Source organism: Vulpes lagopus, chromosome 14 (assembly GCF_018345385.1).
Source record: "Vulpes lagopus strain Blue_001 chromosome 14, ASM1834538v1, whole genome shotgun sequence".
Taxonomy (NCBI): Eukaryota; Metazoa; Chordata; class Mammalia; order Carnivora; family Canidae; genus Vulpes; species Vulpes lagopus.
The window spans coordinates 20,041,795-20,057,587 of NC_054837.1; the positions used below are offsets into that span (position 1 = coordinate 20,041,795).

The 15,793-nt window shown below is 43.1% G+C and overlaps 1 protein-coding gene across 1 annotated transcript in view; it reads left to right on the plus strand.

Annotated features, from left to right (window-relative positions):
* Positions 1-11,850, plus strand: part of SPPL3 (signal peptide peptidase like 3) — a 148,929-nt gene extending 137,079 nt beyond the window's left edge. Inside the window, exons 7-11 of the mRNA XM_041728632.1 lie at positions 7,259-7,365; positions 7,759-7,922; positions 8,704-8,903; positions 9,910-10,019; positions 10,698-11,850. Of these exons, the coding sequence (XP_041584566.1) occupies positions 7,259-7,365; positions 7,759-7,922; positions 8,704-8,903; positions 9,910-10,019; positions 10,698-10,769 (653 nt within the window). The 3' untranslated portion in view covers positions 10,770-11,850. The remainder of the gene's footprint in view (positions 1-7,258; positions 7,366-7,758; positions 7,923-8,703; positions 8,904-9,909; positions 10,020-10,697) is intronic.
* The last annotated feature ends 3,943 nt before the right edge of the window (positions 11,851-15,793 follow it).

Sequence of the window (15,793 nt, forward strand, 5' to 3'; positions counted from 1 at the left end):
TGGTTTAGCGCCGCCTTCAGCCCAGGGCGCGATCTTGGGGACCTGGGATCGAGTCCCACGTCGGGCTCCCTCATGGAGCCTGCTTCTCCCTCTGCCTGTCTCTCTCTCTCTCTCTCTCTCTCTCTCTCTCTCCCTCTCTGTGTGTCTCTCATGAATAAATAAAATCTTTAATAAAAAAAAAAAAAAAAAGACCCCATAAGCATCTCCTCCTCCTTTTTCATTCAGTCCTTAGTCTTACTTTCACAGTTCACTTTTCCGGATCTCAAGGAGCTTATCTAACTGCTCTGCCCTACAAGGTCTGGTTCATTTTCTCCAGAAGAAAAGGAAATTAAAATACAAAAGACTATTTTATACGATCTGTAATACTATCTAAAGAATTTTTAAAAGGGAAATTTGAAAATCAGATATTATGGGTATGGATTGCACTTACTCCTGTTATCCATTCCAAGCAAGCACAAGCCTAATCAAGACCTTAAAAACAGCTTTTTGGAGGCTCCTGTCCGCTAAGGCACTGTGCTCCCACAGCTCTGATGATGGCTCAACTACAGTAGAACTGTCATTCAGTGAGGTTGCAGATCAAGTTACCCCTTAGATTTATATACAGACCTTTAATGAGTCAGAATAGAAAGTAGAGTCAAAATCACCAGTGCCCTGACTGTGCAGTAATTCACATTTGCTGATGTCTGACAGGTTTGATCTCTTGTTTTAGCTTCTTAAATTGCCTTGTAAAAAAACATTTCTGTGATCATGCTTTGGAATGTGTATAAGCATCCTGAAGTAAAATGTTTAAGGTTTTTAAGTGGTTACCAGAACTATTCAGTTTCCCAAATCAAGTATCAGTTCTTTCGGTATTCGTACAGATTGGTATTTGATACTTAAGTGCTTGTAGAGGTTGATGAAGAATAACTTAAAAAGAAATTGCATCTGAAGTCACACAGGTTGGGATCCCTGGGTGGCGCAGCGGTTTGGCGCCTGCCTTTGGCTCGGCGCGATCCTGGAGACTCGGGATCGAATCCCACATCGGGCTCCCGGTGCGTGGAGCCTGCTTCTCCCTCTGCCTGTGTCTCTGCCTCTCTCTCTCTCTCTCTGTGACTATCATAAATAAATAAAAATTAAAAAAAAAAATTTGAAGTCACACAGGTTGCTTGCCCAGCTTATAGTAGAAGAGTGAATGCCTATCTTTGTATATTAGGCATTAAGAGTAATGATAAAGTACCAGGTTTGTGTATTTGAGTTTTCCTGAGATTAACTCTTGATTTCTGCAGAATGACTTACCCTAAAAGCATGTGGGTGATTTTGAAAGATGAATAGAGCCTAATCTCTTTTAAAAATCTGTGTTACAGAAAATTAAGGAGTCTTAGTCATGATAATGATTAGAGATAATAAATATTAGTCCAAATCTCATAGCTGTTTTTATGATTATATTCTTCAGTCTCACCTAAACCAGTGCCTGATGAGAAAACAAGCAGCACAGACATTTCTCCTCTATTACTTCTGAACAAAAACTATTTAGAAATGCTGGTTAGTTGGTTAATATCTAAATCAGATTATTTCAGTCCATTAAAATGTTTGGATGACTGTTAGCTATATACTCTTAAGAGAAGCTGTTCTGTGCTGATGTCCTTAAAGAGTCCATTCCCATAAATGTTACACATAAATGATCTCATTATACAAATAGTATGTGAAATGAGAGGACAAAAGCTTCAGGTACTACTGTTTTAACTAGAGTAGTAGAAGACAGTCATCATCTTACCAGACTGATTAGTCAGTCTCTCAATGCTGGCAGACTCAAAGTCCAGATGACGACAGATGGTATTTAAACTACCTTGAAGTCTCTCGGCCCTCTCTGAGTTTCTCTGTAACTCCACTAACTTTTTGTGGCTCTGCTTTCATGGAACTCTTTATGCATGTGTTCAGATACACATGATACTATTTACAGGTTTTGCTAAGGGTTTTAAGTTTACCAAGCTGCTGACCCAAAAAGATTAGATACCTCTCAAAGCAGCAGCAGTGTGTTTATACTCTTCATCTCTACTCTCCCAAGCATTGCATATGGAACAGAAAAATACCTATTTTCTAGTAGTATGTCACTAAAAAAGAAAAGGTTGGCAATGGAAGGTGACATTCTCTTCAGGATACACTGATTTACACAGCCATCTGAAACACATACTTTAGAACAAGTCAGCAGGATTTTCCTTGTACTTCTACAGGCAGGGCCAGGGACAGGCTTACTAGACTAACAGAAGAATGGGATAAAGCAGCTCTCCCGTAAGATGGACTACAGAGTCCATTGCCCTATAAGATTTCCTCTAGACTGTAGAGTTGATCAAGAGCTGCCCATACAAGCTGCCCACTTTTCCCAGTGACCAATATCAGAAATAAATTTCCATCCTGAAATTCAGCTAATACAGCTAAATTCTCTGAGGGTTCCGTGAGGCTCTCCAAACCCCTAGCATGTAGATGTTTACATAACCTTCTGTCATTATTGCTGGTCCCCAAACCTTACTTATCTAAGAGTCTCTTCTCCCTACCAGTTTGCACTGGTTAAACTGCCCTTGTGACCCAGAGTAGAGTTGTTCCTCCTCCCTGCCCCCACCAAAAAGGAGAACCTTTGAGCTTTCTTTGTTTCTCAGACTCTAATGTTTGAAGTGTGTGTGACTTGTTTTCTGCTATTACAGAAAATGTAGCTTTCTAGCCACAGTCTTTTAATGTTTTGAAATTTGTTCTTCTCTGACATGGAAATTATCTTTATAGACTTCTCTACAGAATCAGAAATCATCGTAGGCAGTGATAATTTGGTAGTAGAATTTTTTAAATGAATGTTTCTTAATGAAAGCCTGTTCTTTGAAGTTAATTGAGAGTGAAAACAGAATGATGAATGTGGTTGTTTTAGGGCAAGGCATGAAGTATGTTTTCAAGCTTATAAACTAAAAAGTATTAACAGTAAGAAGAGACATCAGCATGTTCTTAAACTAAATATAGAGTTCTTTATCTACTTTCACTTTCATCTGGCAAATTAACCTTTTAAATTTGGGAAGCCTTGAAAGAATTTGGCCAATGGGTGGTTTGGTACATTAGCTAAAAGCTGATGAATCTTTTACACACACATTTACCATTCAAGGATTGTAAAACCAGATCCACAGTATACATCCACTGACCAGTTCAGGGACCAGAAGAGTCTTGAACAGATATCTAGTCCAGTGCTCTCATTTAATACACTTGTTACTAATCTATGGTTAGAAAACACGCAGTGCCAAAAATCTAGTAATTGATTTATTTTCTTGTTTTAAAATGTTAGAATGTGGGGCAGCCCAGGTGGCTCAGCGGTTTAGCGCGGCCTTCAGCCCAGGGTGTAGTCCTGGAGACCCAGGATCGAGTCCCATGTCGGGCTCCCTGCATGAAGCCTGCTTCTCCCTCTGCCTGTGTCTCTGCCTCTCTCTCTGTGTCTCTGATGAATAAATAAAATCTTTAAAAAGAATAATAAAATAAAATGCTAGAATGTGGCATTTCATCCACATAGGGCTAAGATAAAGGATCTACAGATCCTACAGAATGGAGTGCAGGCTACTTAAGATCTTATAGGTTACCTGTTCCTTTTCATGAACATTTTGGCTTGGATGGGGTCATCGTCTTTGTCCCTGGCCCTACTGGTTGTGGAGGCAGAGTGACAGATTATATCAATAATACGTTGAAAGTAATTCTAGATAACTGGCTAAGATTAATAATTTACTTCTCGGGCAGCCCGGTGGCTCAGCGGTTTGGCGCCGCCTTCGGCCCTGGGCGTGATCCTGGAGATCCAGGATCAAGTCCCACGTTGGGCTCCCTGCATGGAGCCTGCTTCTCCCTCTACCTGTGTCTCTGCCTCTCTATGTGTGTGTCTCTCATGAATAAATAATTAATTAATTTAAAAATATAATAATTTACTTAACACTTTTGGTTAATTTACATTTAACCAAAAGATTGTTGGTAAAACTATTTGAGAGAGTCTTGAGTTTTCTCAAGCAGCATGAAATGAGGGAAAGTTATCACACTTCTTCATTTTGGCTTGGAAAAGTCCTGAGGAGGATGTAAGATTTTCTGAAGAGTTATTTAACGAAAGCATGAAGAAAAAGAGAGGCAAAATAGAATGAATATTTGAGGGTGTGTTTCAGGGATGTGACAGATTGTGGCACTATCTGTTTGAGGGTAGGAGTGATATTTAACTGTCTGAAGGAGTCAGAAAGGGTGCATTCTGCCTTCTCACATGTGGGACTCACAGCACAGTGGGAACGCTTGGTATGACTGCAAGAGGGTATATCGCTCAGCTTAGTTGGAGAGGAAGGAGTAGGAATGGGAGCAAAGGAAGACAGACTCTGAGGCCTTACCATCCTGTGAGTTGTGCCCGAGGCTGTAGGACTTATAATTAGACTAGATCCATCACAGAGTAAGGAACCTAGTACCATATGCAGGAAACAATGCGAAGTGATAATTTCCAGTGGCGGTGAAGAGTAAGCAGGAGAGACACAGAGTGGGAAAGGACGCACTTCAAACTAGGGAGGCGTAGGGAAGCATGGACAAATTGTGCTGTGACCACAAAGGGTGGCACCCAGAATGTCTGCAGAGTGAGTGGCTATGTGATGAAAGACTGTGATAAATTGAAAACAGACCCAGAGTTTCTTGTTTGGAAGATGAGAGATCGAATGGCATTGTCTGAGTCATAGGAAATCCTGTCACTGAGCAGTTCTGTCTTGTCCATGGGTGGTTTCCTCTCAGGTGGGGTAGGATCAGCAAATGAGAAGTGGCAAAGCAGCAGTGGATGCTTAGACCATATGGCCTGTAAAAGCAACTACCAATTTAGGATTAAGTAACTGAATGTAATTGAAAAGTTCTAGAATGGACCAGTCACCTGTATGTGTCACAGAGGCAATTACATTTAACCTTGGGAACCTATCCTTTTGCTTGTCTGTCCCTTTGGTTACCATATCCCTCTTTTATTTATTATTTTTTTTAATTTTTATTGGTGTTCAATTTACCAACATACAGAAAAACACCCAGTGCTCATCCCGTCAAGTGTCCACCTCAGTGCCCGTCACCCATTCCCCTCCAACACCCGCCCTCCTCCCCTTCTACCACCCCTAGTTCGTTTCCCCGAGTTAGGAGTCTTTATGTTCTGTCTCCCTTCCTGACCATATCCCTCTTTTAGTTATCAGTTCCTTGACCTTCACTGGCCACAGCCTGTCCCTTGTCTGTCCATCTCAGGCCTTGATTTCTTACTTTGTTCCCTTGATGTGCTTTGCACTCCACATATGCACTTGTAAGTTCCTGAACAGATCACTTCTTGTTCCCCTACCACCATCACCCCTGCCCCTGCCTCAGGGGCTTCCCACCTCTGACCACTGTGTTCCTCAAGCCAGCTGAGCTCATCCCTGCCCGTGTCCTGTTTTGATTCACAGCACAGCCAAATATTTGTTTCCAAAGATAATTATAATGGAAATCTCATTATTAAAAAAATGAGTATGGGTTGATTGTATTAAGGACCGTGGTTCTGTTTTCATAAATTTCTAAAAAATTAAAGGAGATCCTAGTAAAAGGAGCATATCCTAGATTATTGTAAAAATCAGAAATTATGTTTGACACATCTCTCCAAAACACATACTACAGTGCACACCATGGAGACCAGCAAATACTTGAGAACAATAATGACAGGGAATAGAGATCATTTGTTCTTCTTCCCAGTTTTAGTGCTATCTTCCAGGGATGGGAATAGCAATCCATCTCTTCTTGTGTGTGTCCAGCACTATCCCCAGAGTAGTAACTCATCAAATATTAGTTGAATTGATGTGTCCGGGGTCCACCAAATTGCTATATTTACCCACTTAGCTACATGTATTGACAGTTTACCACCAGTTGTTTTTTTTTTTTTTTTTAAGATTTTATTTATTTATTTATGAGAAACACACAGAGAGAGAAAGAGGCAGAGACACAGGTAGAGGGAGTAGCAGGCTCCACACAGGGAGCCCGACATGGGACTCAATCCTGGGTCTCCAGGATCAAGCCCTGGGCTGAAGGTGGCGCTAAACCGCTGAGCCACTTGGGCTGCCCCAGTTTACCACCAGTTCTATTAAAATGATATCCATCTGTAATATGGCCTTACTTGCTTTTCTTACCTTCCTTAGAATAATTTGAAATTTAAACTTGACAGAACATAATTTTCCATTCATTCAGCAAATATTTATTGAATGCCTATTCTGTCAAGTGCTGGGGCTTCACAGAAAGAATAAGCCATGGTTTCTGTCTACCAGGAGAACCCAGTGAAGAGAATAAACTCCCTTGTATAAATACTTGCACTATTACAGAATGGATGAACAAGTTGAAAGAGATTCAGAGTTCTTTGGCATCACAAGGGGTAGGGTAGTGAATCTGATTAGATAAGGAAAGACTTCTTGAAGAGGGCCTTCTGTGGAGAATAGGAAGAAACATAGTGATGTTGAGAGGTATGATCATATTTAGGTGGCTAGAGAACAGAGCCACAGCATTGCACACTGAGGGTGGGGACTTGCACAATGGAGGGCGCCTTCCCTTAAGTCCCTGTCATTGCCAAGTTGTTTGACCTTCATCCCACTACAAGAACCCATGGGAAGTATGTAAATGGCTGTGTGATCTAGTCAGACCTATGTTTCAGAAGAATGGAGGAGAGCGGAAGGCAGGGAGAGCCCATTCACCTGCCTGACCCATGCTGGACTCCCAGGATGCAGCAAGGAACCATGCCCTCAAGGACCTGACATTTTAGTTGAGAGGAAAGAGAATTTAAATATATATGCATATAGTATATGTCGGATCTTGAGAGGTGTGAGAAAAAAATAAGGCAAGGATATAAGAATGAATTGCTCAGTAAAAGGGAGGGTGCATGACCTCGGGTGTGGGCAGACTGTACATTTAGGAGCAGCGAGTCCTCGCTGGGATGGGGGAAGCAGGAAACAGATAAGTCCTGAACTGGGCCTGGCCAAGACCTTTATCATTCAAAAACAGAATCTCCTGGGTCTTACACAGTTGAGCACTATCCAAGAACATGAAAAAAGGGATATCCCCAAAGACCAGCAAGTCAAAATGAGCTAAAGTGGGCACTTAGCACAAGTAGGATATAAACATCTTAAACTGAGCTGCTTGATTGTTTAGGGGACTTACAAACTGTTAGGTTTCTAAGCAGAATAGCTTGAGGAAGGAGGGTAGGAGGGTGCCCATACTCCGCATTGACCAATGTCTGTGGTCTCCTCTCCAGCCCTGGCCATGGGTCTCTGTGTCGCCATGATCGCCTTTGTCCGCCTGCCCAGCCTCAAGGTGTCCTGCCTGCTTCTCTCAGGGCTTCTAATCTACGATGTCTTTTGGGTAAGAGTCTGTTTCCCTGAAGCCACTGCTCTCTTTGGTGTTTAATTGGAGCACTCACTCCTGACAGTTGTTAACTATTGTTAACAGTGAACTGTTAAGATCACTCTCTCCAGTCCTGAACTGTACATGTGAGCAGGCATCTGTCCACGCCTTTGTTGAGACGTGTTAACCAGTTAATGCATGTGTATCTCTAGGGGTAGGGAAGAGAGCAGACAGACAAGGTTCTCTGCCCTGGGAGCAGAGATTTTCTTTCTCCTCCAAGCATGCCGTCAAAATAGCTTGATGTTGCAGTATTTTGAGACTTTGCTCTTAAGAACAAAGAAGGCTGATGCTGAAATTAGGTTGCTTCCAGCTTCCTCTGTTAAAGATGTCTCTCCATTTGGCATTCGGCAGGTGTTTTTCTCTGCCTACATCTTCAATAGCAATGTCATGGTGAAGGTGGCCACGCAACCAGCTGACAATCCCCTTGACGTTCTATCCCGGAAGCTCCACCTAGGGCCCAATGTTGGGCGTGATGTTCCTCGCCTGTCTCTGCCTGGAAAACTGGTCTTCCCAAGGTAGGACTGGCACGTCGGGCCTCCTGTTGTGATGAGGCAGTGAACACACTGTCTCCCTGTGCCTCGGTGTCCCTCAATTAGTCTTTATCATCAGTATTCTTCTCCTAGAGTGGAAAAGCGTTGTGAGTTATTTTCTCCATTTTACAAATAAGGAGAAGAATGTTGATTTGATTTGTAAAGATTTATCATTAAATGATACAGGTGCTGCTTTTTATTATTGATTAATGTTATCAAACAACCGTATGTTACTTCTGTTACCATATTTTAGAGTTGGCTGGAGGAAATCAGAAGAATCTGGATCTTTTTTACTTCTAAAATATTTGTAAAAATATGTACTAATGCTAAAATTCTACAGTTGTTGGTGATATAGTCTTGGAAAAATACTGTGTTGCTTTAATATCCGTTTCTGGTAGTAGTCAGGTGCTTGTTTAAAGTCACAGAAGCAAATGTGTGACAAATACTGAATTGCTTGACATTTCTTGAGGAAGCACTACTTATAGATGACTTTAGCAGTCACTTTAGAGGTGCTCTCCGGAAGCAGTGAGGAGCCTGGTTGAAGACATCTGTTGGAAAAAAAAAAAAAAAAAAGACATCTGTTGCCAGTACTCTTATGGCTTGTAATCTCTAAACTTTTACAAACTAGCGTTGTTCCACCTCTAGAGATTTCCATCTCCCATTCAGATAAGTCCAACCTCTTAAACAGCTGACAGACAACTGCACAGGAGGAGGAGAAATGGGATTGTTGAGGGTGGCATCCCTGACATGTGACACTACATTCCAGCTCCACTGGCAGTCACTTCTCTATGTTGGGCATTGGGGACATCGTGATGCCTGGACTCCTCTTGTGCTTTGTCCTGCGTTATGACAACTACAAAAAACAAGCCAATGGTGACTCCTGCGGTGCCTCTGGACCCGCCAATATCTCTGGACGCATGCAGAAGGTCTCCTACTTTCACTGCACCCTCATTGGATACTTTGTAGGTAAGAGAGAGCCAGAGAGCCTGCTTGTGATCCCTTCTGACTATCCTCCAAGTCCTGGAGTTAAATCAGGTTTTTTTTAGCTGCAGACGCTAGATGGGAGAGTAGCAATTCTCATTGCTCTTATAGTCAACCACAGAGAAAGAATAACAGTGGCTCATGAAATGACAGGTGCTGTCTATACTGGCCCACCCAGTTTCTCTATCCAACAGCATGTCTGAAGAACATTGTGGGAAGACTATGGTCAGGCCTCAGAGTCAGGAACATCTACCACGCAATGATTGTGGATCAGTCTGTGTGCTTAATTAAATCTTCAGCTTGAGGTTAACCAAGTCATGTTTATTTCCCACATCATTTAATAGGTATTTCCCTTCATTGGTCCTAACATGTCTATCACCTCTAACCTCAGATTCTCTGTGGGCCAGTTTTTCCATATACAACTCATTTGTACACAGACAGGGAGAGACCCACATAATTGGGCTATAGGAATAAGCGGGAACCTGTCTATACCTACAGTGGTTACAGCAGAGTGGTTCATTTCAGCACACAGGCTCAGAGACTGCTAGGATGAGTGGTGTTAGCCCTATTGCACAGTAGAGGAGGCTGAAGCTCAGAGAGGTGAAATGCATGACCAAAGTGACAAAATTTGCAGACTGGTCAAGTCAAGATTTGACCCCAGGGCTTTTTCCTCCAAGTCTGGGATTACATATCACCCGAGACAGGAGGACCAGGCACACTCAGGGCAGAAGTGAAGGCTTGGGCCAGGAACCTCAGCACTGAGGGGGGCATGGGCCACTCACAGGTCCTTGGAACTGTAGGACTTTCAAACTGCACTGCTGCACACTGCTTTTGCTGCCATTGCTGAGCTTCTCACGCCCTTGCCACTGGACAGCATGTGCCACAGGAAAGCTGTCCTGTCAGGGTCCCAGCAGGTAGCAACCAGGTAGCAGGCTCTCCTTTTTGACGGCTGGTCCCTCGGTATTGCTCATGGATGTTTCTCCCCTAATAGGTCTGCTCACTGCGACCGTGGCATCCCGCATTCACCGAGCGGCCCAGCCTGCCCTTCTCTATTTGGTGCCATTCACCTTATTGCCGCTCCTCACGATGGCCTATTTAAAGGTGAGAGAAGCAGTTAGAAACCTGTGAAAGCAGTAACTTGGCACTGACCTTGGACTGGGGTATGTATTCTCCTTGCCGGAGGTGGGTCTGCTTGAGCCTTGGAGTTCTTGATCTTGACGGTGGGTCGGTGGTCTTTGCTCACCTGGTATTAGGTATCTTCCAGCCTGTTGCAGTCACTGGCAGAAAATGCTAGTGAGTTAGACTACTGTGCCACCTGGTCATGGATGAACTAACTGAAATCCCTAGCATTCAGCTACAGAGACTACCTATTTCCCTTAAAAGCAGCACCGTATTGTCACCTACCAGCTTTTTTAATACTCTGCATTAAAGTTTGGAAATATTTAAGAAATGTATGGTTACAGCTAGACTTTGGAGCATTACCTGATTTACAAGATTTGTATAATACCCATTTTACAGAGAAGGAGGCAGAGAGGTAAACTAACTTGGCCTCAGCATCTCACTCATAAATGATAGAACTTACACCTTTCTTTGCTTGAGGAGCTTAAGAGCTCTTCTAGTGAGTTCTTCAAAGAATTGTGGGTTACTTTTCAGTAAGATTAGAATGTCTTTGATTCTCCACAGAAGCAGTCTGATCTAAGATCAAGAATCAGAAAGGACTTGTAGATGCGCGTGACTCATTTTTAAATTCATTACTTAGTAAAGTTCCTTCTTCCCCAGGGTGACCTTCGGCGGATGTGGTCTGAGCCATTCCACTCCAAGTCCAGCAGTTCCCGATTCCTGGAAGTATGATGGGTCCCAGAGAGTGACCAGAATGGCCTTCTGAGTCCTTTTCTGTCAACGCGTGGTTTTGTTTCCTCTTAGAGCTGGCCTGGTACTCGGAGATGTACCTGCATAGAGAACTGACGTGTGACTGGATTTTGCATTTGCAGGGAGCTTGTTTGCAGGAGCGAGGTGCTGGAGCCCTGCTTGGTTCTTTCTCTTCCTGCTGTTGTAGAGGTGGAGCCCCTCTTGAAGTGACAGGCCTTCCCCAGCGCTCCTTCTTCCCCCATTTTTATGAATCTGCACCAGACTGTTACCTGTGGGGGATGGAGATATGACTGATTAAAACTGACAACGGCGAAGAGTCGTTCTATACCTTTTGAACACTAAAAGGATGAAAAATATTAGCAAACCGAAGTTTCTTCAGTGAACCCTCAAGAACTTTGGGACCAGTTTCCTATGGGGGACTCAGTTTCAGAGAACTGAGACAGAAGCTCTTCTGTCGTTATATTCTTTCCTTTTTTTGGATTTATTAAATATTTTCTGTGGTGTGAAGTGACTTATTAAATCCACAGACATTGAGTGACTTCTTACAACAATACACATAAGAATTTGTTGTAATGAGTTCATGTCCACCCAGATGTTGTGTTGACAGTGAACGAGGGCACGGTTTTTATACATACACACATGCGCACATAGATATATATGAATAAACAAAAATTAAAACCTGCTAAGATCATGCTGTGTAGCAGACAGGGACTTGCTGTAATTTTTAGCATGTAGAGCAGTTTACTCTGGCTTCCTTGTATATGGATACGCTGCTGTCTCTCCCTTCCACAACTGAACGTGCAGTTAAAAACCAGTATAGTATTCGTACTGATATACTCATGGACTTTCGGGGGCTCTCGTTTGGTTTTGATCAGTGTAGCCAATTAGGGATGAAAAGTTCAAACTTTTTGGCCCTTTTTTTGTTTTGTTTTGTTTTTACAGGCTTCTCCCTTGCAGGATTTTTAGTAGTTTCTTCTTGAACCAATGCATGTAATATAGCAGCAGGTGTCTTTGTGCTTTCTGATCATAGTAATGTACTACTTGTAAATACATTTTTCTATTTTCTATTGTTTTTGTATTTTTTTTTTTTTTTTTGGCATTTTGTTTCATTGGTGTGCTGTATTTTCCATGCCCTCACTCCTTGAAGAAAAAAAAGGAAAAAAGCAACACGATCCTGTCCTTGCTGTTGTGATTATAGTCTTGGTTTACCTGTGGTGACAACTGGGTATTGGGGACAAATATCAGATGCCTCTCTGAGCTGGGCCCTACATTCCAGGCACTGCAGAAGGAGCAAGCTGCTCTTTCCTCTTAGAATCCGGCCGCATGCTGTGGTCCTTGCTGGAAAGCAGGCATTCTGGTAGTACCTAGTGTGATCGTGTCAGCTTGCTTTTGTCTCAGCAGCCCTGGCCTCATAAGAAATGGCCCATTGTAGAGGCAGAGAGAAGCCTGCCTCTCTGGCTACCTGACAGCAGAGGTGAAAAGGGCCCAAATGTCCTGGTTTCTCCCTTCAGCAGGTGACCTGCCTCTACCTTGACCTGTACAATGAACCAGTGTGCTGTGCTTCCCGGTGGACAGAGCTCATAAGTGGATACATGTCGCGCAGTCATGGGGGCATAAAGCGATCAGGATGGTGCCTTCTTCTGTTGTGTCTTCAAATCCTGCTGAGGGCTGTTTTGTTTTTTGTTGTTTTGTTTTTGTTTTTGTTTTTTAATAAATGATTCCTTTCTAGCCTTTGTCACCTCATCTTCACTTTTGGTTGTTGGTACCACACAGAGCTACCATCACCTCCTACCTGCTCTGCCTATTCCAGAAGATAGGAGGACCCTGTCTATCTCCAGACAAGGTCACCTGTGGCTCTGGTTCATTCTTAGAGATGTCAAAGAACTGAAGCTTCCATTGTCCACAGAACTCAAAACAGCCTCTGAATTTGGTGAAGGCCAAAGGTACACTTGTGTGCTTGCTGTTTATTGGCTATACTTCTTTCTTACCCTTTGAGGATGTTAATGGCTAAATGGGGAATGGGTTGGGGGACTCTTCCAAAATGACTCCAGTTAAGGGTAAGTGCCAGTAATGGTTAGAAGTATTATCCTGGCAGTTGGTTGTTTTTATTTTTATTTTTGTAAAAAAAAACTAAATTCCAGACAGAAGGAAATACAATTTTTTGTTATCTTTGCTCCTGTGCAGGTTTAAGGGGGAAAATACCCACACGTGTCCCTGAATGTAATTTGGATTCCAGCTGCTAGTCCTCAAAGCCCTTAAAACTTGAGCAGAGGAACCACAAATACTCCTTTTGTTTTAACCACAGAAGACACATTAGAATTTCCCCTGTTCTGAAAGTAGTGCTCTTTGGGCAAGAGGAGGTGGGGGATGGGAGGCTGCAGTTACAGCACACAATTTCAGTCTTTCCTTATAGTCTTCTCCCCTCCCTTGCCCAATACATATTTATGTCCTTATTTTTTTTTTGTGGTTTCTCAGATGCTCTGAGTTCTAGGGTCTTCTAAGAAGTCTTCCATTAGGCAAGGCATGTTGACAAAAGTTTGGCACAGACCCTATTCCTTCCTCACTAGTCTGAGGTTCTTCTTCCTCCAAAGAGACTGCATGTTGGGACTCTCACTCATAGTAACTTTCTTCTAATTGGAGCTAATGAAAATAGACAGCAAAATTTATCCAAAGCCTAGCATGTTCCATTACTGTTATTACAGCTTCTGCTCTTCTGAATAAGACAGCTACACAACTCCTTGTGTAGGCATAGTTCAAGCCAGAGCTGGGGGGTGGTGGGAGGGTAAGCTTCTATCTAAATTACTTTGTAGCATGCCAGCACAGGCCTTGGTTAAACAGGTAAGTTCTGTTACGACAAGAAAAACAAAAGGTTAGTTCTCTGTGAGGGTGGAGGGAAGGGAGTTCTGTTTTGTCAATAAAGTGTCAAAAATAGAATCTGCCGTGTCTGCATAGCAGCTCTCACATTACTGCTAACTGATCCAGTGTTGTATGTAGACATTTGTGCTTGGTAAAGGCCAACATTTACGTCAGAGGCTCGGAATGTAGCCGTTTTGTATATACTTGAAGCACACTCATCAAGAACGTCAACTGCGATTCTTCTCCATAGAAGCAGGGTAGACAGTACGGGCTCTGAAGAAAAGCAGCCCATCCTACTTCTGGTCTTCCAGTGCATACTGGCCTGGACAGCCTCCTCCCTTCACTCTGTCACATTGCCTTCGCAATTTCCAACAATGAAATCACTTCAAGAATGATGGCCCTTATCGGTGACAGCCTTGCCCCGGAGTTTGTATAAAGTCCTACAGATCTGGCCGTAGAACTCAGGCTTCTCCACTGTTCCGGGAGGGATAAGCCAGGTAAGTATTTTATCCAGAAATTATTTCTATTCCTATGCAATTTATGGACCACTTTCTGTTTGCAAGACTGAATGAACTCTTCATGACTTCGAGTTTGGGCTCTTAACTCCTCATGTGTATGGAGCCTCTCCCAGAACAGTACTTTGCCCACTCCTTGCAGCCATGTCAGCCATAATTTGTTTCCTCCTCAACATTTCCCTTGGAATTCAAAGTCTTTTCCCATCCACTGGAGGTAATTCAGAGTTGTTTCAACTTAAGCTGTGTCAGGCACTGGGTGCTCCTGCAAACAAAACCAAACAGCTGATCCTTACTGCAGGGGGTGCTTTACCACATATGGGGAGCATTGTCCCAATACACAGGTTCACTCAGCAACGCAGCACTGAGTTCAAGTGTGTCAACCTGAAATTGTCAGGAGGCATGCAATGAAGCACATTTATTTGGGATCAGAGTTGCAATTTGGGGTGCACAGATTTCAGCAGCAATTCAAATAATGTCCCACTGGAACAAAAACCAGAAGCTATTTTAAAATAAAAAGGCCATCAATATGGCTTACAAAGCATTCTGATTGGTGGTGGCAGAAGCCTAATCTTGGCTGAATATAATTGGTTGCTAAGACTGTCCCCCAAAACAAAAGTCTGTTACTGTAGCCAGTTGCAGATCCATGCAGAGTCCTTGGGAAGGATCTGCGGTTTAGCTCAGTTCAAAAGTTCATGGTTCCATCTGGTGAGGACCTGCATAAGGCCCACCTCCTTAATGGCCTCCCAGCTCCTTTTAAAACTCCTTGACTTAAGTGACTCCATTTTATTTCACCCTTGGCAAATGGAATCTAGAGCTTTCAACCCATGACTCTGGACTTTCCTGTAAACAGCAAAGGCACGTAGCTGGGAATGTTTACGCACAGGACTGGATGCCCCCAACAAAGTTGAAAGCAAGGCTGTAAAAATAGCTAACCCCTTTTTCCTGCACTGTGGTACAGAAGTCCAGTGCTCCTGACCACATGTATAAACTACAACTGAAAGAAGCACTGAGCACGTTATCTCTATGCAGCATGGTTTAGAAATCTAAGTAAGAGCCAGCAGTTCAGTTGTGGAAATTCTAACTTTATGCAGTGCTTTCTCATAGTGATCACTTTGGTGTGCTATATAGAGCTCTTACATATTCGAGTGATTAAAGATTCATACAGCAGACTCAGACTTGGTTTATGGCTCCTCCAATTTGGATGCTGCCCTATCAGTTAAGTTCCAAGAAGTCTATCCCCTGTTGGGTAGAAACTGTGTAACTTGCTCCTGGTTTGCAAGTGAACAGTGTTCCTGAGAGGTCCTTAGAGAACTCCATGAGGGTGCTCCAGCCCCCATGAAGTCCCAGGATTCTCACTGGATCCCAAAACGACAGAGGAATGGGAACCAGTAGGGAGTGGAGGAAACAAAGCTTGAGACGGGAAGCTGGGAAATCTGCCAGGCAGTGGGCTTTTGCCTTGTGAGGAATGAAAGACAGGAAGTGGGTGTCCACAGAACAAAGAGATGGAGAAGGGGCAGTAAGGTGGCCATGTGCCAGCATTCCAGCCTCAAGATTTTGAATGCCAGTTCCTCTGCCTGCCAAACACTCTGTATACCTGCAGAAAACACCCCAAACAAGCTACACCACCAACTGGAA